We start from the raw sequence: 22543 nt of genomic DNA on the forward strand, positions 1-22543 counted from the left end.
ACTGACAAGCAAGTTAGAAGAACTTGGTTTTAGTTCTTCAAGAGTTGATGCCTCTCTATTTGTTTTCAGTCAAGCTGGCATCACCATTTATATGCTCATATATGTGGATGATATTATAATTGTTAGCTCCTCACCTAGTGCCACTGATAAGCTGATTTAGAAGTTGATGGTTAATTTTATTATCAAGGATCTTGGCCCAATTGAGTATTTTTTGGGAATAGAAGTCAAGAAAGAAAGAAATGGAATACTACTATCACAGAGACGGTATGCACTTGACTTGCTTAGAAGAGCCAAGATGGAGAAATGTAAGTCAATTTCAACTCCTATGGCGTCTTCTGAAAAGTTGTCCAGAGAGCACGGAGTGGGACTGAAGGATTCAGAGGAGTTTTTGTTTAGAAGCATAGTAGGTGGATTGCAGTATTTAACCATGACTCGACCTGATCTATCTTTTGCTGTCAATAGAGTTTGTCAGTTCATCCAAGCACCTACTGATCTACATTGGGCTGCTGTGAAGAGAATCCTTCGGTATGTGAAAGGAACAGTGGATCATGGTCTGAAAATTCAGAGATCAACAACAACTAAACTGAATGCCTTCTCTGATGCCGATTGGGCGGGGTGCCCTAATGATCGCAGGTCAACCAATGGGTTTGCTGTATTTCTTGGTACCAATTTGGTGTCACGGAGCTCACGCAAATAAGTAACCGTGTCAAGATCGAGCACCGAAGCTGAGTACAAGGCAACGGTGAATGTAACGGCTGAAATGATCTGGATTCAGTCATTACTAAGGGAACTCAGAGTATTTCAGCACAAACCTCCTTTGCTTTGGTGTGACAACCTTGGAGCTACATATGTTACAACCAATCCAATGTTACGCAAGAACAAAATATATCGAAGTCAATTTCCATTTTGTCAGAGAACAAGTAGCAAGGAAGGCAATGGAAGTCAGATTTATTTCCTCAAAAGACCAACTGGCAGATATGTTTACCAAGCCACTATCAAGGGCTCCATTCACTTTGAACTGCAGCAATCTCAACCTCAGCAAACCACATGCGTTGTGATTGAGGGGGGCTGTTAGAAATACATGTGAACGTAATAGCATGACGACTACGTCCATCGCCGGAGCGTGGTGACCGCGTCCACAAGCGTTGAGTCATGTTTGTTAGAGAGTTTCCAGGCATGAGCGCCTTTGTAGGCACGATCCTGTCACCAATCCGAATTTAATGTAAACCACGTTATAACCATCGTGCTATATAATTAATATGATCCCGTCGAGGATTGTGTGCTTGGCAAAATCATCTTCTAGTGTTTTTACTTTACATCACACATACAATACTGCTCCTTTAGTATTGCATTTGTTCTATTGTTTGATATAGTCGTCGCTTTCTACTTGGTGACCCATTCGTATGATTGTCATTTTCCAACGGTTTTCTAAGTCTAGATGTTTTTCCATTGTATTAAGGTAAGAATTTTCGTTCTTAGTTTTACACGTGCTAGAAGAGATGCAGTTACCACAGAAGTGGAGTGCCGACCATGCCAGACGAAGTCATTTTGCTTGGCCGAGTCTGGGATGCGAGTTTTTCTTTCATTGATCGAGAAGGCACTATATTGAACTATAAATATACTTTCAACTAATTTTAGTAGATACTGTATAAGTATACGTTTGTGATGATGTAAGTATATATGTATGTCTACGTGTTAACATGTTGTAATTGGGTTTTAAAAAACTAATTGCTAGTTTAGTTTTTCTTAGCTTTGGAGGCTAAATAAACTGGAGTAGTACTTTGATCGACCCAACCACCCATATTAGGTAGCCGTTTGCATCCGCAATCGAGTCCATTCGGTTCCTCGCGAGCTGCTCTGCTCTGATCGTGCCCGCGTGGTGCCGCGTTGGTACGACTAAACTACTATAGGAACAGAGTGGTCAGTCCAAACCCATACGGGATGTGGTCGTCAAGGAGAGAAAAGAAAGCGAGAGGCATGAGCGGTGCGGCTTGGCAACTGCCTGCTGGACTGCTGCTTCTGAGCGGCTGCCGACTGACACGGCGACACGCTGACTCACCGCCACGCCGCGCGGTCACCGGCGCCGTCCGTTGGGCGGTGCAGTGCTCCCTCCTCGAATCTAATCAGCTCTGCAGCTGTTTGTTATTGTTTCTTCTGCTTGCCATAACGAAGGCCTCGGCGGTGTGTGCTGCGTAAAACACTCAGCATCACAGATGGACATGGACGATAACTGAATCAGAAATCTATCGACTACCTACAGGCTACAGTTCTTTCTCCTCTTTTTGTTCCTACTATTCTTCCCCACAAATCCTCAATCCTTATTCTAGGCTGTTCTGCAGCTGCGTTGATCATCTCAGATCTAATTTAGTTAGGTAGATGATTAATAATACGGTGCTCTAGATCTAGTTTACATATGTAGTTTGCCTGCTATGTTATGGTTTTAAGCACAGCTTTTTCTAAATAAACCAAATTGTGGCTCGATCACAGGAAGCAATGTGATTTGTTAGCTCGTCAGACTCTTTTTCTTATTGATATAATAGACAATTCTCGTGTTGTTGGTTCATTTCAAACCGTGACTATAGACGAAAAGTTCGAAGCTTAGGAGCCAGCTCGGCTCGGCTCGTTGTATTTTGTAACAAGTCGAGCCAATATTTTAGCTCGTTTTGTAATGAGCCAGCTCACGAGCCAGACCCAATTAGCCGGCCCACCCGAGGCTTGAGGCCTAAGCACTACTCCACATGACGATGCCCTGGCTCAACGCATCGGCAACGCACCGCCTAGAGCCGTCACCTCCAACCCTTGGCAATGCACCGCCTGGAGCTAGGGCTTGACGAAAAGCTCAAAGTTCGCGAGCTAGCTCAACTCGTGTCTGGCTCGACTCAACTCATTTCAAAATCTAACGAGCTGAGCCAGAGTTTTAGTTCATTTAGATAACAAGTCAGCTCGAGAGTAGCTCGCAAGCTAAACGAGCCAAGAGGTAGCCCATACAACATTGTGCAGCCCAGTAGCTCATTCGCATAACCAAAGTCCAAATATATACCCCCACTCCTAGGAACCCTAACACAACATCCTATTTCTATTCTCCCGTAGCCGCCGCAACCGATGCTCGAGGGATGAGGGCTCGACCGCTCGAGGCATGGGTGCGAGGGCTGCGAGGCCCAGGCACTGAGCTGCCAACTATTGGCAACTCGATGAGCGGTGAATCTGCAACACCATCCTCCGTCCACAACGTCTGTGCCATCAACCACCCAGTTCCCCATCCACCTCGGCTTCTTGGCATCATCACGGACCTCTGTTCACGTCATCGATAGTCCTCCATCAGACAAATGAGCTGGCTCACGAGCCAAACGAGCCAAATTGAGCTGACATTTTTACTCCTTATGTTAACGAGCTGTCGAGCTAGCTCGTTATCTAAACGAGTCAAGTTGGCTCATTATCCAGCCCTACCTGGAGCCCTCGAGTTGGCATGTCGTGCCGCTTAGAGCCCTCGGTGTCACACCGCCCAGCTATTGACACCCGACGTGGTCGTGCGGGGTTTGATTGTGCTGTCTGTCACATTGTCAGGTTCCATGATATGATTGTGTTGTTTGTCACATTATTGTGGTCAATTACACATTTGTTTCTTGATCATTGTGCTGAATTTATGTTTATCTAATTGGTGTTGGTGCAGTTGCCACTCCAAGATAGATTAGAGAGCTGATGAAGGTGAATAGGCTCACAAATGGTGTTGGTGTAGTACACGACATCACAACACAACACATCGCAGTTCGCCTCGTCCCAAGGGCCCCTACAACTCACTATATCAAGCAAAGCCATATCAGTGACCATCAGGGACAACAACAACTATGTCTAACTCACAAGCTGAACCGAGCTAAACTAAACTATCTTTTAGCTCGATTATAAAACTAGCCGAACCGAACCAGCTCATTAGCATAACTAGCTGGACGGAACAAAGTCAAGCCGGCTCATTATCCACCCCAGTCACAGCAATGTGATGATGCAAGTCAGGGACCCTTCTTGCAACCCGTACGGAAATCCTTCGGTTTGACAGGAAATCTAATACCAGCAGTCCATGTTTTGTGTAGATTCGAAACAAACACGTCGGCAAAGGCTAAATCACAAGGAACTAACAAAAGCATTGGAGATCACAAGGTCACAGAAATGTTTAGATCCAGTTAAACTGAGCACACAACTGAAGGGGAAATTTTTACTAGTTCTTGTCTATGTATGAGTTATATCATTCGTATTAAAAATTATTTAAAAAATAGATAAAAATTGTAAAATAGATGAGAAAATCAATAAAAATAGATAGACGAACGAGCAACTATATCTAGAGACATCCACACAACTGACAAATGATCATGGAACATGCGCCGGGAAGTCGCAACTGCTATATCAACTGTCGAAGCAAGCAGAGCAATGGGGGAACATGCGACGAAGATGGAAGAAGGATCGCACGCTGAAATAACAGATCCCTTCCCTCTCCCCTCGCCGCCTCCTCCACAACAACGTGAGATCAGCTACTAACAACTATGTACACACGGGGGGCATATTGGAGGGAGCTAGCTCTTCGATGGTGGTGGCCGGCGGCCTCGCTATGCGGAGCGGGCGAGGCGGGATGCGATGGCGGAGTGGTACATGGCGTCGTGGAAGGACTCCGTCCCCGCCATCCGCGCCCGCAGCTCCCGCGCCTTCTCCTCCGTCAGGCTGCCCACGAACGCCCTATTCCGCCCCGCCGCCGCCGCCTTATTCTCGATCTCCTCCGCCTGTGCCAGTACCGGCGCCGGGGCCCCGAGGTAGTCGCACCGGCCCGACCACCCCAGCAGCGGCGCCCACCACTTCCCTCCTTCCGCCCCGGCGCGGACCACCCCAGCAGCCGCGGTGGCGCGCAGCTGGACAGCCGGGCGGGCGGGGAAGGTGATGGCGGCGGGCGCGCACGGTGCCATCGCCATTCTGGTCGGTCGGCCGATTCTCTCCGAGGCTTGCTTGCTTCGCGGCTTCGGTGGCTGATGCGATGCGAGCCGCGGGCGATGGAGTCAAGAGCTCGGGGGTCGCGGGGAATTTATAGCACCAACCCGCTACGCGTTACGCGCTGTACGGTGACAGGTACCTGTCCGTAACCGCTCCTCTTGTTACTATCGACAGGTCACTGCTGCGTGGGCCCAGGCCTTTAATGAGCACACGGAAACAGCACGCTGGGTGTGGATGGCTATCTTAATTTAGGTGTTCTAGAAGGGGTTTGGGTCTTGGGGAGTCAGAAGTAAGGACGCATTTCCTAAAGACAAAAATTATCAGAAAGTACCTAGCTAATACTTGCATCTAGTTGTCACTTTTCACTCGAGGCGGGAGGGTAAGACACTGTTCTAGAACTTCTCGAGGCATCGAAGAGATGCGTAAAAGTTAGTGGTCTTTTTTAGGTGATGGAGTGGTAGAAAATTTAACTCGAATTTGACCTAGAATACATGTAGGTGGAGAATAAATTCAGAATTATAGGTCTGGTAGTAGGGTTTTAGATTCTTCGTGAAAACGTTTGTGTGACGTATCATAATTATTTTTAGAAATCATTTTTTACTAGTTGTTTGGGTTCAGTTTTTTGAAATAGAGAATATGGGTGCAATTGACCATGTCGCACGTCCTACGCTGCCGCGTGGCCGGTGAGGACATGTGCGATGTCTGGTGGGTTCGTTCAGTCGACTCGGTTCTTCGTCAGCTGCTCTTGGTGTTACGTATTTAAAACGAGCCCTATCGAGGAGAGAGAAAGACAAGAGCGTGAGAGTGAGCGAACACGGGATCCGGTGCTCGTGCGACGTGGCTGGTTCTGCGCAGTTGTCGCCTCAGCTCTTTGCAACGTGCTGACTCACCGCGACACGACGTGCTCACACCGCAAACAGACACTGGCGCTGTCTGTTGCATTGCACGCCGGTGCCGCCGTGCCGGCGATGTTATACGCCGGATAAGGCGTACTTACGCCCATGGCCGCACACCCTCACATTGGTTCTGTTCCTTGTTTCTTCTGGACACAGTTGAAGGCTAAAAGGGACGCACTATCGCCCTCGCCCTCCTCCTTCCCCTTACCAGTTTCTTCCCGTTCCCGGCCGGTGCCACGTCTCCAAGTTCCTCGTCGGCATCGTCCTCCTTCCCCTTCCTTGTCTCTTCCGTTATCGACCGATGCCATGCCTCCAAGATCCCCGTTCCCTTCCCTAGATCTGTGAGGTTCCTCCTTCTCATTCCCAGTCGTCGCCACCATATTTCCCAACGACATCGCCATTCTCTTTTCCCGCTCTCGGCTGCCTGTTGCTCATCCTGATTGCCTCCGTCGGAACGATTGATTTCCGTTTGTGGAACATTTTATTAAAATGGGTAGAAAGATTGATTTAACTGCCGGAACAATTGATTTCCATCCGTTGAAGAAGCTCACGGGCGTTGTGAAAGACACCGTCGAGCGATGGGAAGGCAGGGCGAGCGGTTGAGTAGCGTATGGCCGCGGGGACGGGATCCTCTACTCCATGTTAACTGACATATAAGCCCGAGCCTCACATATCATCGAGTGTGCAGTACCATCAAAGATCTGCATCTGACCACGGCCTATAACAGACCCTCATCGAGAATTTTTTATTTTTATATTTTCTAACCTAAATAATTAAATAAATATATCTTGAATAAAAAGATTTACGAAAATAGACGTCTATCATCCTCTCATGAGGCGGTTAGGCCCTATGACTTGGGGCTAGGGACGTGGGCGTAGGCTGGTGCAACGAGATGCTGACTCGCTTCTCCATCGTTGAATGGAGGGATGGCATAGCCCCATTCAGACCTTTTCCAGGTGAGGCTATTAGCCTCTGGACACAATGCTCTGATGAGTGTAAACTTCTTTGCATCGGATCATCCGGTGAGGTAAATCTTCCTGGGATTTTTTCAATTCAATCAAACTTTGTCTCGGTTGTAGTGGTTTCTTGATGTTTTACATCCATAAGATCTACTAACATATATTCTTGACAAATATGTTGGTCCCAATGACTATGTTATCATTAATCACCAAAATTATAATCATAACCTAATTATTTTCGCTACAACACGTTTGCGTCACGTGTGCAGCGGTGGGTTGATGAATGAGACCAAGCTATTGAACACGTCGTGGACGAGGATCGGCTACACTCTGAGGAGGCGTACATGGAGTACCTAACGTGGTTTGTGCCTCGGATGTGGATCCGGGTCACGTACACACCGACCGAGCTTACACGGTATGTGGCGGACGTGTGCAACACATACCCGACGCACAGGGACTAGACACGCTCTCTTGAGGTATGAATAACAGTACGCAAATCCTCATTTACTACAATAGATTTAAAAAAATTGTGTAGTTAAATAAAGCTTTCCATTGCAGAGGGACATACTACAACAGATTGATGTCAAGGCATGTGCGTCGAAGCCGCGGCTCGACAGTGGTGGCGAGGTCCCTAGGGTCGAGATAAGCGCGACGTTTGGCTGGATTATCCAGAACATGGCCAAGGTCTTCCAATCAATGAGCTACAGTTCATCCTCGAACGTTATGACGGAACCACAAGCATCGGCTCATATCTCGGCATGTCCGTCTGCCACCTTCATCGAGTCAACGCACCCACTAGAACGACCGACCTTCACTGCTGACCCGTCAAGGACGTCTTCGACCCCGACTTCCTCTTCGACCCCTACTACGGCGAGGTAGTCCTTCACCAGGGCTGGTCACCCCCAGTACAGTGGCATGTTGCCTCGGCTTTTGTTCTCTGGCGTCGGTGACCCCCGCTATGGCGTCATAGTGTCTAGGCCACCCTTAACCAGTGGCGGTGACTGCTTCTACACCACAAGCGGGGTGAGACACCCTTCCTCCACGGACCCAGGTCTTTCGAGTTCTCGCGTCCCCAGCTTAGGTACTACACTCACTCATGCATAACAAATTGTTACGTATGTCACGGTTTATCGATGAACATGTTTTCTCCGTTGTTCCATATGCAAAGATCGACGATCTCTAGGAGGTCGAGGCGCAAGGTAGCTACATGGAGATGCTTAGCAGGGATGTTACTCAGGTCTCTGGGAATGACTTCATCTTTGGACAGAGTGACGAGCTTTGTGTGTTGCAGCTACCTAGCGCGCCACTCTTGGGGACACAACCCTTCCAGGACGAGTACACCACTCCACCGCCCGCTGGACGGCCTGAGCGACAGATCGTTCCATCAAACCCCCTGATCTACTCAACTAACCATGTGAGAGCGAGGAGGCGCAAGGTCCCGAGGATTGATGCGATCAGAGGTCTCATTCCTAAGAGGGGACGTAACCTAACACATATACGATACCCCTAGTGGTGTACTGACGCTTCACCTAACATGCCTCCGGGAATGAAAAAAATACGAGTCAAATACAAAATAAAATCCTCTCCCGACAGCTAGAACACATCGTTATTACTCCCAGTTGTTCCTTCGACCCACCATGCGAGGCAGGATATAGTATCTTTTGACGTTTCTAGCTCTTTCTTGATGCAATTGTTCCTGTAGTTTCTCGATGACGACGTGAAGGTGACAGATGTATTCTTGAATGTGTGGTTCTATCCGTGGGTCAATCTAGTACTGGAACCTACAATCACTGTCTGAAAACGTGATAGATGAGATAACTAAATGGTGTTGAGATAATAGGAAAGAATGTGAGTATTATTTGTTCGTACTCTGAAATGTGGACAATGGAAGAATCGACGGCCTGCGTCACCGAAATGCTCATAAACCTGGACTATAACGTCATCTCCATGTTAGCATGGCGACCAAAATGAGCAAGGTAGATCATAGTGGTTTTCGTAGTAATATCTACCATAGAATTCTAAATCGTGGTGTGGAGGCGGTGGATCGATGGGGCCATCGGGAGGATGAGAATACACCATTGTGTCAATTCAATTCAATGTCAGGAGATGTGTGGGTAGAGAATCGATTGGGGTTTATTTATATACAAGAAGTGATGCTGGTAGTTGATAGATGTAGCAGCACTGAAAAGCTAATTTCCTATACTGCACCAATCTATTAGAGGTAGCACCGAAAAGTCTATTCGCTAGACCGCACCGCCTATTAAGGGTATTACTAACAACTGTATAGTTTTTGAAACCTACTCTACATTAAGGTCAAAACCAGCGTCAGCATGTAGGTGAAAGCGTGACAGAGGCATGCCAGGGTAGGGGTGTCGTCCTATCAGGCAATTAATCGCTGGCTTGTAACTTTCACATCAAAACCATTTGCATTACAAATCCTACCACTAATATGCATGCAAACAGAATACAACGTTACATGACATGGTACAACTTATTCAATTACAAACAACATGGTACAATGAAATATTATATAAGGCTAAGGCAGTACATCGGGATATATTACTTCTAGTCATACTGAATTGATAACACTCTCATAAACTGCAACAACGATAGTACGATACACATAGCATACGGCGTATGAATGCCTTACGTGAAATACATTAGCGGTGACAAACTCAATGGTCTACATTAGTTGAACCACCCTTCCCGCGAGAGGCAACTATAACTCCTTTCTAAACTTTTGTAGAATAAAATGATCACACCAAGCAACAGCTTTCATAGGGAATCTATACCAAATATCAATGTCACAATTTTTCTAGCTTTCACAGGGAATCCCATGCTCCAGCTCCTAGTCATTCCCATGCACTCAGTCCATGCACCAGCCCTCAGCTACCATAAATAACACCACCCTCAACCATGGATAGACCACTCATTCCTCAGCTCTCTCAACTGTAATGTCTTCCTCAACACCACCAAGCCACCCAAGAAATATAGGGGGATTTTCATCCCCTAGGAGGTCGAACCGCTGATGTGCATTTGTGACGACCTTTATAGGCTTCGCGAGTCTCAGGATATCTTCTACACCAATGACCTACGCTTCATATGTGCCAACTACTAGTACGACCCACCTCAGTATGGACCGTACGAGTACCCACCAGTATAGCGACATAGATTACTTATGTGACACTTTCTATACAATTTCATGCACTCTTATTAGTCTTCCCTCTTGTTTCATTTGTCCAGTCTCCTTCACTTATCTCTGACTTCATAGAATAGCTCGACATGGAGCAAAATGAGCATCAAAAGCGGTGGATTGATATGAGCATACGGTGGATGAGTGAAGCGTACAAACACCGGAAGTACGAGTAACAACAGGAGGAACTACGACTGAAGTGTCAGGAGGGCGCATGAGGAAGGCAGCGGAGGAGCGCGTCACGGCTGAAGCACGAGAAACAGAGAGGAAAAGGAAGCTGGAGAGGCCTTGTCGTGATATGGCGGAGGGCCCCGATGTCCTATGAAATGGCAAATATCTTAGGTGCACTCAGTAGAGAACATCTATTATAACCCGGTTTATTTTTATTTTCTAAGGCATTTTAGATTTAGCAGCGGCATGCTATTAGGTTAGTCTTTACGCATACCATATATACTAACATTTGTTGTCGTCATCTTTTTATGGTTAAGGTCCATTCGCGCAACGTGATAAACCCTATATCCCATGTTATATTTATCAGCATATATAACCTCCGTACCGGATTATATGATAATTGTACTTCACAACTACTATTGTTCGACAAATTATATTTTGTATCATCATAATGTTACTTCACTAAAAAATTAACTCACACACTTTTATATCAACTAAATAAAGAAATGTCGATAAAATGGCATCGAACAAAAATTAAGGATAGAATAAACACTATGTGATGCCGTTTGAATAACTAGTATTTTCCGCCGAATGAATATGCAATATTTTTCAAATTGTCGTATACAAAAGTTATATTAGAAATAATTAATTATATATATGCATATTCTACTGTATATTAATAAAGATGTCGCTCATTCACCGGAGGAGACCAAGTTCTCGTCTACTGAACAGACAAGTTGTTCCTCTATTCCTCTATCTAGTTATTTAATGTATTGAGCGTCAGGACCCACAAGTTCTCGCCTATTTAACGGGTGAGATTCTATTGTCGTCCGTTAAATAGACAGTGATAGTCCACCCATACAATTTTTTCAAACGGATATGTATTCTTAAAAATATTAAATATATACAAATTCAATTCCAACACCCCCAGAACGAAGGTACAAGATCATATGTATTTATAATTTTTTTATGTATATGTATATTTTAATATTTTCAAATTTACACTATCATTTAAAAAATTACAATAATAAGTTACCACCGTCCTAACCTAAAAAAAACGACCCCTTATAGACCCATCATATCACCCGAAACCATCCTCAACGTCCTGGGCGCCTGCGCGAGCAGTGGCGAGCACATTGATTGAAGGCGTGCGGGCGGGCCGGGGGGGTGCGCGAGCAGTGGCGCAAGGCCAACGTGCATCTTCGTCTACGTCATCGGCTGCAGCGTCTTCCGGAACGACGGAGATACTCTAAGTTACTGTAAGCTCACTAATATGCGGGCTTTGCATCTACATGTCAGTGGGCGCGTAGTGAATATACTGTAATTTAGAGGATCTGTATCTCTTTCGGAACGCGTAGATGAAGGATCTCTTTTGGCGCGTAAGGCAGTATGCTCGGGCGACACCTTTTACATGGGTCTATTTAAACAAGATCTTATCTGTCCAGCGGACTAGAGTATAGTCTCGCTTGCTAAATAAACGATATGGGCTAGCCACCCTAGCCACCGAATTCTTTATTACTTACACGCGGAACTTAAAAGATATCACCTGTTTATGAAGCGAGATTTTGATCATACCCGATCAACAGACGACGATAGTCTACTGTTACAATTTATTTAAAAACAGTGTATTTTTATAAATATTAAAAAATAAAAATATATAAATAAAAACTCTATATATATATATATATATAGTTTTTTTGCCGTGGTTGCCTTGTCTCTGTTTTTAGACAACCTTGTCTCTCTCTCTTAAGCGGGCGGGATGGACTGGAGATGATGGGCCGCAGAGAAGAGAAAAAAAAAGAACAAAAAGAGAGAAGGGAAGCAGGCCCAACGGAAAAGAGAGACCAGTGGGTTTGAGAACCAATTTCGGCCTCAATTTGATGTAGCATGCACTATTATAAATCCATATGCGGTTGTATGATTTTATAAACTTATATATGTGCTTGTACCAAGTCTACAAGTCAAACGTCAGAACTTAGACGTCATGGTTCTATGCATCTTCGTTTTCAATTACGATTTTGAGAAAAAAAAAATGGAAGTGAAAGTGGTCTGGTGCTTTTCGGACCATAAGAGGTACGACTTAGGCCCTGTTTGTTTCAGCTTCGGATTCTGGCTTTCAGCTTTTATAATCCGAAGCTGAAACAAACAGGCAGCTTTTGGTTATAGCTTTTCAAAATCTGCTGGTTGGATTGTGAGAATCTGAGAAGCTGGTTTTCCTCAGCTTTTGATAGATTGTGAAAGTTCATTTTACTAAACTGTCCATTAAATTTTTTTAGAATCTACAGTCTAAAAGCTTTTCATAATCCAGTTTTTCACAATCCAGCTTTTCACAATCCAGCTTTTATAAGCTGCTTTTCAGAATCTCTAGCTGAAACAAACAGATCCTTAGCCCCTCCCCACATGGCCACATGGGACCCACCAGGATGGAGCCAAAATTAATGATAGAATAAATACTTCGTGATGTCGTTTAGTACTTTTCGCCGAATGAATGTTGTAATGTTTTTTTAATTACCATATAAAAAAATTATATTAAAGAAAATAATTATATATACACATATTCTGTTGTATATTAATAAAGATATTACATATTCACTGAGCGAGCGCCCGTTCAACTAATGAGACTAAGTTCTAGCCTACTGAATGAACGAGATGTTCATTTCTCTAATTATTTAGTGCATTGAGCACCAGAGTCACAAGTTGTTACCCATTCAGCATGTTGAACGGGCAACAGTAACTTATACACGCAATTTTTTAAAATGAGCATGCATTCTTAAAAATGTTAAAATATATATATAAAAAAATTCGATGCCAGCACTGCTTGAGACAAGCGCTCCAACGTTTGGCACATGCTATCTCCTCCTCCTCCTAAAAAGACAACGCTGGAGGCCAGATCCGGTGCTCACGCAGCCACTCGCTTCATCGCTCGCACCATTCCCACACGCACGCGCCCAAGCTCTGCTCTGCGATCATTTTATTTGGTTCTCTTTCGTCAGGGCTAATCGATCTGCGTTTCTTTTACCTCTTAACAAAGAAACTCTGCACTTCCTTTTGTTTATCCAGTTTATAGAGTTTGACCATACTGGTAATTGATCATTAAGTCAGCAGCTCTCACTTCAATAAGCTCGATCGAGTGTGATATATACAATTGCTCTTCTCCCATGCTACACTCGAACAATGCCAGATGCAGGCTGACACAACATGTCTAGTTAGACATCAATCGTCTAGCTATCATTTCAGTCAGTAATGTTGCACATCACACGACAAGGATTTACCAAACCCTTCTATCCCTTTGGTATACAAAACAACAAATGGCAGCTCTTGCGCTTGCCCAGTTCTGCCACATTCACAGTCCTGCCCCGTGTATTTGCCCCAAGTCAGTATCTGGATCGTAATTACTTACTTCAGAAAGATAATCCCACGAGCCGTGATAGCTCGGTTTGCACCGAATGCGTCCTTGGAGTTTGGAGTTAGGAAGCGACATCAGTCTACTCGTTCTACTTCCATGATCCTTGGAATCCTCGAAGTAGTCCGAGAGAGTTCTCTTGTCATCTTGACCGAGTTAAGCTGCCAAACCAAATTAAAGCTATCAAGTTCCAACTCCAATATTCAGGGGTGTTTTTTTTTTATGTTATGAGAAGGACGCCCCAGATAGGTGGCGAGAGGGTGATGAGAGGACGGGGGCGGCTCACCTTGGCTCCGGTTTCTCGGCGCCAGGCTGGTATATTGCCGGAGGCTAAGGCTGCTGATGCCGTTGCGGAAGATGATGCGTGGAGAGCGCTTGGTTCTTGGGAGTTACGGAAGATGGTCGACTTTGTGGCGGCGACGCTGTCGAGGTCGTCAATGGGCGAGAAGCCGAAGGGGAAGTCTACTGCTTCTCTTCCCATCGGAATTGAGGAGGAGGATGACGGGTGGACGCCGGTAGCGCTGCATCACGCGGCCAGAATCATCGGTGTTCCTTCACATGATCTTCGTGTTGATGGTTCAGGGTCACGATTCTGGCCCATTGCGGACGAGGGGATCTCAGAGGACGATGAGGAACCGCGTCTATATCTTCTTCGAGTCTCCTCTGGTCGGCGGTAGAGGATGGATTTACGGTAGCAGAGGTTTTGCAGGCGGAAGCAGCATTGGAGAGCCCAGCTGATGTAAAAGTCACCTCGGTGGGAACTACTACGAGCATCAAACCTGCGATATCTTTGGCTCGAAGAATTGTTTCTGCAGTCGTCCGGCCTCCGGCGTCGCACTCGGCGTGGTCCGCTGCCACGAGCTAGGTTCCCAATGCCAATTACGATCGGAGATGTGGCCGTCAAATATCGCCGCTCGTCCACTACGTTTTGTTCGGGGACTACGCTGAGGGACATGGAGCCAGTTCATGAGGACGTTAGGCCGGCCATGGCGGATCCGGAGGAAGACGAAGCAGTTCAAAATTCAAATTCAACCGATGCTCTAGATCCTCAATCATCGGCGATCATCAGAGCTGGTCCCACGCCTTCCGTGTTAGTTCATGGTGGGCCCAAGCCGGTGTTTTTTCGTTGTTCTGCTTCCCTGGGTCGTCTCTTCGCTCGCAAGGGTGTTTTGCCTAGGGTTTACAAGGAAAAAGCAGCGGCAAGGCGTATTGCTCTCTTGAGTCAGCCCGGGGCGTGTGCAGAGTATCGACCCAAGTACGCGGAGATTGTCCGGTACGGCATGGCGTCAGGAGGTAACTCTAGCGGGTCTGGTGGTCACAGTGGCGAGAGAGGCGGTTTGGCGGCCGCCATGACGGTGGCTGTGGTGACCATGGTGGTTTCAATCAGCACGGATTTGGCTTCAACCAGGGAGACTACAACCAGGGAGATTACGGTTTCGGTGGTGGATTCGGAGGAGGTGACGGATTTGGTTATGGTGGTGGTGGCGGCGGATGGGGGCACTTTGGCGGGCCGGGATTCAATCCTGGTTATGGAGGTGGTCCGGGCTATGGCAGTGCTCATTGTGGCGCGTTTTGGAGTCACGGACGATGGGGTTTTCCACCTCGCCGCGGCATTAGAGGTCCAAGGCCGGGACCTAGGCCGTGGTCGTGGCTTGCAATACCCCTAGACTGGTGCTCCTTTTCAGCAACAGCATGCTGGTGCGCAGACTCCTTCGGTGCCGGGCGCCGCGGCTAATGCCGCTTTTCCGGTGTATGGAGTGGCGCAGCCGATGCCGTCGGGGCCTGTGTCCATGGTGGGAGTCCAGCATGGCAGTCAGCTAGCATCTCTTGATTCTAATGTTGTTCCTGTTGTGCCACAGCAAATGATGGCTTCGATTGATGAGGCCAAGCAGCTGCATGCAAGAGATCCTTTGCCTGTGTCGACGACTGCAAATGCTTCAAATGTTGGCCAGGTTGGAGGGCATTCGGCTTAGCTTGCGACAACATCGCTTCACCAAGGTCAGACAGCAAATGTGGCTGATGAGAAGAAAGATCTAGCGGGAAAAAACCCGATGACTGGCTCCAATGCCTTGGACAGTGCATCTGGTGCAGTTATAGAAGCAGGTTTGTCGATACCGATGGGAAAATTGAAGAAATTTTATTATTTCAAGTGTTTCACTAAGGGTCACCAATCCATCTAGTGTACGACAGTTCTGCTCTGTGATATTTGCGAAGGTAATGATCATGTTGCTCAAAGGTGTTCGGTGCTTAAAGAACCCCGCATGATCGTTCAATCTATGGGGTATGCGGCTGATGGTCTTGGTTTTTATTACATTCCGCATGCTCCCATCTCGGATGTTAAAAATGATCACAAGACAGCTTTGGTCAAGGTGCTTGGGGGGAGGATTTCTTCAGAACAGCTTATTGCCACCTTCAGTTGTTGGTGGCTGGAAAATGGAGTTGGGAAGTTCAAGAACAAGAAGAAAATTCGTTCGTGGTTCCTTTCCCTTCGAAGATAGAGCTTTAGAGAGCCATGGCGTATGGAGGAGCGGAGTTGAAGGATTTAGGGGCCCAATTGAAATTTGAGGAGTATGCTACGGTTCAAGAAGGTACTGTTCTTCCCAAGGTTTGGTTGCGGGTTAGTGGTTTAGCAAAAGAGTTGTGCACCTTCCAAATTCTTTGGGCCATTGGCACTATGTTTGGAGCCACTCAAAAAGGTGGACATGGTAAAACAAAATAGCTTTGGGAGGGTCTTCATGGCAGTTTTGAATCCGGTACTCATTCCTAATCAAATGGATGTAGTTGTCGGGGATCATTTTTTTGAGTTGTCTTTTGAAGTGTAAAGTGACAAAGATCAATTGGGCTCCTCTGTTATGGACACTGATCATGAGGGTAATGATAGGGAAGATGATGTAGCCGATGATCTATCTAAGAGTGACAGGCAGGACAAAGATTTGAAAAAAAGCAAAAAATGTGCCGGGTGGTGAGCCGTATATGGAGTCTGGAGAAGATGTTACGGCAATGCATGGCAACATGATGGATCATCTTTCACAAGCTCAAGATTTGCATGTGCTAGTTCAACAAAAAGTGGATGAAATCTTGGATATTGTAGTGGAGAAAATCTTGGGTGAATGTGCTGATAAGATTTTTGCGGAGGGAGAGGACCAAGAGTGGTTAGAGGAAAGGGTGTCAGATGTGGTGTTTGGGGTGCAGGAGGTGCAGGAGGCGGGGTTTGGTGAGGTTTCTACTCATCTTTGCAGGTTGCCACTCTGTTGGGGCTGCATTCTTAGCGTACTTCAGCACCAGTGCCCTCTTCAGTCGTGGGAGAGTTGAAAATTGGTGCCTTTTCCCTCCTGTCGAGCTCCTGTGATGGTTCATAGGGAGGGGAAGTGGCGCTGGTGCCTGGGAGTGCGGCTGTTGCTACATGTCGGACTGTGGCAGCCTCGGTTCTGGAGAAATCGACTTGTATCGGCTTCTCTGATCCTGACGAGGCTGCGAAGGACTCTTTGGCCATTCGCTCGCAGGCGCGTCTCGAAAGACCTAGCTTGCCTGCTGGACGACAGGGAGGTCGTGCCTCAGTGGGTGAGTCAGGCAAGGTGGACTCGAGGAGGTCCAAGGCTGTTTCGGCTCCAGTGAGTCCGAAGTCTACGCCGCTCAAACACAGCAAGCGGAGGGCCGGCACTTCAGATGAGGATACGGTGCATCGTGCTTCCCGTTTGGTTGCTAGACGAAACTTGGAACTCGATGAGGGTACAAAATCCAATTCCATCCTTTCTTTCTCTGATAAGCGAATAATTGATAATATTCAAAGTATTGGTGTGTTCATGGAGCACAATATTGATAAATTAGTTGCGCTTATTAAGGGGGTTGAGTGTTCTAGGTTAATTTCTACTCCTCAGAATCTTGACAAGCTAAGTAAAAATGTAGATGTTGATGTCTTAGATGACGAAGATTGTGACTTCGATTATCTGCTTCTTGTTCATCTTTGTGGTGGTCTAACGGAAGAGGTTATGGATGAGCATGTGGATTAGTCAAGTAGTAATTCTGGCGACGTCCCTAGAAAGAAGACAAGTAGGTCTTTGAAAGGGAAAAAGTCACTAAGGAAAAGGGCTACCAAAAAACTTTTTAGGTCTTAATGAAAGGTATCTTTTGGAACAGTAGAGGTCTTAAAGACCTAGTTAAATATAGATTTTTGAGAGATACTTTTAGAGAGGAACGTCTGGATTTCATTGCAATTATTGAAACCAACAGAAAGCATTTTTCAAACGATTGTCTCGATGCTTTTTGTGGGGGAAGAGAATTTTTTTGGCATTGGACAGAACCTAGGGTTAGATCAGGAGGTATTCTTTTAGGAATAAATCTAGCTTTTTTATATTGGAGATATATCTTTTGGGGACTTTTACATCAAGTTTACACTACGAAACGAAGTTGATGGTTTTCGCTGGGTTCTGGTGGCTCTCTATGGTGCAGCTCAACCAGAATACAAGGAGACCTTCTTGACTGAGCTAGTGCACTCTTGTAGTATAGATAAGTTACCGATGCTAGTGGGTGGGGATTTTAACATCATAAGAGATCCTTCTGAAAAGAGCAACACCAATTTTAATGCTAGATATCCTTTCTTGTTCAATGCCATAATTAATGGCCTAGACTTGAGGGAATTTGATCTATTTGGTCGTAAATTTACGTGGTCAAATGATAGAGATATTCCCACTTTCGAGAAGCCAGATTGTATTTTAACTAGTACAGAATGAGAGCAGAAGTATCCATTGACAATAGTGCAAGCTCTAACTAGGGAAATCTCTGATCACACACCACTTCTTCTGAACACAGGAGAACCTACTATTAGTACCAATCAGTCGTTGTTCAAGTTCGAATTAAGCTATTAGCTATAGAAGGTTTCACTGATATGGTAGCAGAGGTGTGGGTGTAGGAAAATAAAGGGACGACACCTTTAGAGCGGTGGCAGGCTAAGATTAGAAGATTGAGACAGTTTTTGAGAGGATGGGCTAAAAACTACCTAGGTGCATATAGAAAGGAGAAGTCGGAGCTTCTCAACAAAATTGATGTCTTGGATAAGAAAGCAGAAATTACACCGTTGCAACCACAAGAGTTGGAACTTAGAAATCGGCTCAAAGACAGATTAGCACAGTTGTTGAGGGAAGAGGAGATTAAGTTATTTCAGCGAGCTAAAACATCTAAGTTGCTTCAAGGGTATGACAATACTAAATTCTTCCATTTGGTAGCTAATGGTTGGCATGGGAAAACTAGATTTTTTAGACTGGAACAAGAAGAGGGGGTAATAGAGGATACAGAGAATTTGAAAATTCTTTTCACATATAGTCTTAGAATCACCTTAGTTTTTTTCTAGATTTTTCTTGATTTTTTGAGTTTTTTCAAAATCAATTTGAATTTTTGAATTCAAATTCGGTTACCGAGCGCATTATGAAACCGAGTCGGACAGGTAAAATCGGTTACCGTGAATTTCGAGCAGTAACTGACGCATTTTTAACCCTGGTCGGTGGGCGGAGGCGCCAGACAAGGGAGGGGCAGTACACGTGGCATGGCATGACAGGGGTTCGGTGCGGCGTGCGTGGCGCACGACAGCATGTTCGTTTCCTTCCCAGAGGCGGCACACCGTTCGAAACCCGGTGCGTCACGGCCGCCCCTCTATTGCTCCTCCATCCCCCGACCCCATGTGCCGACCTCTTCCTGTGGTGTTCCGGCCCGAGTGCGATCGGCCCATGTGAGCCCAATGCCTCGCTACACGGGAGCAAGTACGACGCCATGTTTCAAACTTCAAACGTGTCAACTCGCACTTCATTTCACATTATAGCGGTCACAGATGCACACGGTCTTCGATATATATAGTTTTGTTCACTGCTACCTCCGAAAATAATAGATGTATTTTTTAGAAAAATCAAATTTTATATATTTTAACTAACATTTAATTAAATTATAAGAATATCTATGTATAAAAATTATACAACTATAATCATAATTTAAAATAATTTTATATTATATAGGTTTTGTAGCTAGAAATAATATATTTTATGAAAAAACCTTAATTAAAATCTAACTTTAAAGATGGACTAAAAAATACGTATATTATTTCTAAACGGAGAGAGTATTTCTATTTTCTACTCATAATTGTATGGCATTTTAGATCATGGGCTCGTGGCACATGCCCTTACTATGAGCAAGGGTATAGCAGGAAACATTATGAAACATTCCCTCAAAAACTTAAAACCTCATAAATAAAGTTTAAAAGATCATATATTTAGAGGGAGTTTTAGAATATGTTTTTAAATTCAATAAATTTATGATAATATGAAACTATTTTTTTAAGACAGCTAAACATACGATTTTAATGTTTCAAACTAATAAATATTTTAAAAATTATTATTAGTCAAAGTTTTAAAAATTTGATCAAATCTTATTTAAAATATTATATTTTTTATGACAAAAAATAGAATACACAGCACGCAAGATGTCCTACCAAGTAGCAACTTATACACAGGGTGGTCTTTCGCGCCGGCGCCTTATAAAATTTTCTTCTCAACGGAAGAAATACCTTTCGAAAGACCCGCTTTCTTCGTACGATATGTGTCCCCTACTCTCTCTTGCACACGCGTTAGCCATTAGATCAGAGAAAAGACGGCGTGAATCAAAATCTTGCGAGAATCTTTTGTGCTAGGTCTTATAAGACCCGACCTTTCAAAAGACCCTCTCCTCGCACGATATGTGTCTTCTACTCTCTCTCCTACATACACACCGGTCGTTGAACAAAGAAAGAACAACGTAGATTAAAAATCTCAGAGGAGTCTTTCACAAGTTTTATAGAATTTACTTTCTTCTACAACCGTTGCAATTGCTGCGTCCGCCACTAATACCAATGCTACTACCAAATAACACAATTCACACAACTTCCGATGCCACTGGGTACTTGCCGTCGGCGTCATCCATCTTCTTGCTCACGAGCTCTGCCGCATCAAGAACCATGTCCTCCTCCCTCGTCTTCTGCGCGAGCTCGGTGACGTGCCGGACCATGTCGTTCAAATCGGTGTTCGACGACCCGCCGTCAGCCATCGCGACCATCGCCTTCGCGGCGAGCTCCTTCGCCCTCGCCCGCCGCGCCGAGCCCGCGGGACCCTCGTCCATCAGCTCGGCCACCGCCCTCTCCACGTCCTCCCTCCCGACCTGCACCTCCAGTAGCTCCCCGGGGTTCACGAGCTTTACGTGCGTGGACGGCACCTTGGCGCCGGCGCGGACACCGACGCCGAGCACGTCCACGACCAACGCCTCGTTCAGGAACTGGTCGGCGAAGTGTGGCCATGTCAGAAGAGGCACGCCGTGGGAGAGGCCCTCTAGCGTCGAGTTCCACCCGCCGTGCGTCAGGAAGCCGCCGACAGCCGGGTGCGACAGGATAGTCATCTGCGGCGCCCAACCGCGGATGACGAGCCCGCGGTCCTTCAACCAAGCCTCGAGCCCATAATCGAGGCCAGCGGACTCCTTGACCGCCCAAATGAACGGACGGCGCGACGCCTCCAGGCCGGCGGCGAGCTCGGCGACCTGAGGCGGGAACAAGCGGGCGATACTGCCGAAGCTGACGAAGAGCACGGACGCCGCCGGCCGCGCGTCGAGCCAAGAGACGATGCGGCTGACGTCCACGGCCGCACGGTTGCCTCTCGCGGCCCTTGTGTTGGCGTCGGTGTTCAGGAGGCAGAGCGGCCCGACCGCCCACACCTTCTGGCCGAGCGCCGCCGCGTAGCGCTCGACGAACGCGCCCTCCAATGCCGCGCACGTGTTCAACAGCAGGCCGTCGGCGGTGGCCTCGGCGTCGAGCGTGTCACGGCGGTGCTTCTCCAGCCCGGGCCACTGGAACAGCCCGAGCGACGTCGCTCTGTTGACCACGGCGCGCACGGGGAAGTCCGGCACCTCGAACGGCTCGAAGTCGCCGGCGGCGCGGTCGTACGCACCGTGCTTGGCCAGGTTGTGCACGGCGAGGATGTAGATCGCGGACGGGCCGTGGAACACGAACCGCGGGACGCCGAGCCGACGCGCGACGTCGGCCGTCCACGGGTTGCACGAGTCGGCGACGAGGCAGTCGGGGCGCCTGGGCAGCGACCGGAGGTACGCCTCGAGCGGTGCGGCGAGCAGCCAGACGGCGTCGTAGAAGGGGATGAAGTGGGACACGTCCGTCACCATGTCTACGTTCTCGCAGCCCGCGGGCAGGCCCAGCGCGGGCCCCGGGAACGCGAGCTCGGCGAAGTCGACGGCGAGCCCCGCCCTCGCGGCGTGCTCCAGGGCGGCCCTGTTGCGCGCGGCGTTCACGGGCGTCAGCACGACGGTGACGCGCGCTCCGTGGCCAGCGATGAGGCGCGCCAGGTCCAGCATGGGGAGCACGTGGCCCTGTGCCAGGAGCGGCACCAGCACGAATTGGAGCGCCGCCGCCATGGCACTGCTACTGCCGTTGCCTTGTCAGTAATAGTGCTACTACTACAAGTATGCACTCCTCAGCTAGCTGTGATAAACTCCATGCTCGAAGTATATACTGCCTCTGATTAGGATTCCAAGATTCGTTGGTTACCGGTCAATAACCGCGATTACTGAGCTTATCGACCCACACCGATTTTATAATACTATCGGTTCTCAAATTTAAATTAAAAACTAAAAAATTAAAAATCATAAAAAATCATAAAAAAATCCTTAAAAGCTAGAGATAATTATAAGACCTTCTGTAATTTTTTTTTAAAAATAATGTCGTTTGCATCATATCCTATAGGAAGAAAGTTTGAAAAAAGGAAAAAGTTGAAGCGTGTATCTCATTTATTAACTTATGTTAAGTAAAAGTTTAACATGTTAACACATATTTTTTTAGACATATCTTAAGAGAATCTTTAAAATTGGTTTCACTTTATTTAGAGTTTTATTAATTTCTCCATAGTTTTTTAAAAGTTTACCAGCAGAAAGT

At 46.5% G+C, this 22543-nt stretch overlaps 2 protein-coding genes across 2 annotated transcripts; both read right to left on the minus strand.

Annotated features, from left to right (window-relative positions):
* Positions 1-4270: 4270 nt before the first annotated feature.
* Positions 4271-5022, minus strand: LOC133929688 (uncharacterized). The gene has a single exon (XM_062376475.1). The coding sequence runs from the start codon at positions 4950-4952 to the stop codon at positions 4596-4598; it is 357 nt and encodes a 118-aa protein (XP_062232459.1). The 5' UTR covers positions 4953-5022; the 3' UTR covers positions 4271-4595.
* A 15376-nt stretch (positions 5023-20398) lies between these two features.
* On the minus strand, positions 20399-22132 carry LOC133929689 (UDP-glycosyltransferase 73E1-like). The gene has a single exon (XM_062376476.1). It carries the CDS (start codon positions 22024-22026, stop codon positions 20488-20490), a length of 1539 nt encoding a protein of 512 aa, XP_062232460.1. The 5' UTR covers positions 22027-22132; the 3' UTR covers positions 20399-20487.
* Between the last annotated feature and the right edge of the window lie 411 nt (positions 22133-22543).

This window comes from Phragmites australis, chromosome 9 (assembly GCF_958298935.1).
Source record: "Phragmites australis chromosome 9, lpPhrAust1.1, whole genome shotgun sequence".
NCBI lineage: Eukaryota > Viridiplantae > Streptophyta > Magnoliopsida > Poales > Poaceae > Phragmites > Phragmites australis.

Excerpts from the sequence above, each read along its gene's own strand:
- LOC133929688 (XM_062376475.1), bottom strand. The coding sequence starts at position 4,952 with ATGGCGATGGCACCGTGCGCGCCCGCCGCCATCACCTTCCCCGCCCGC.
- LOC133929689 (XM_062376476.1), bottom strand. The coding sequence starts at position 22,026 with ATGGCGGCGGCGCTCCAATTCGTGCTGGTGCCGCTCCTGGCACAGGGC.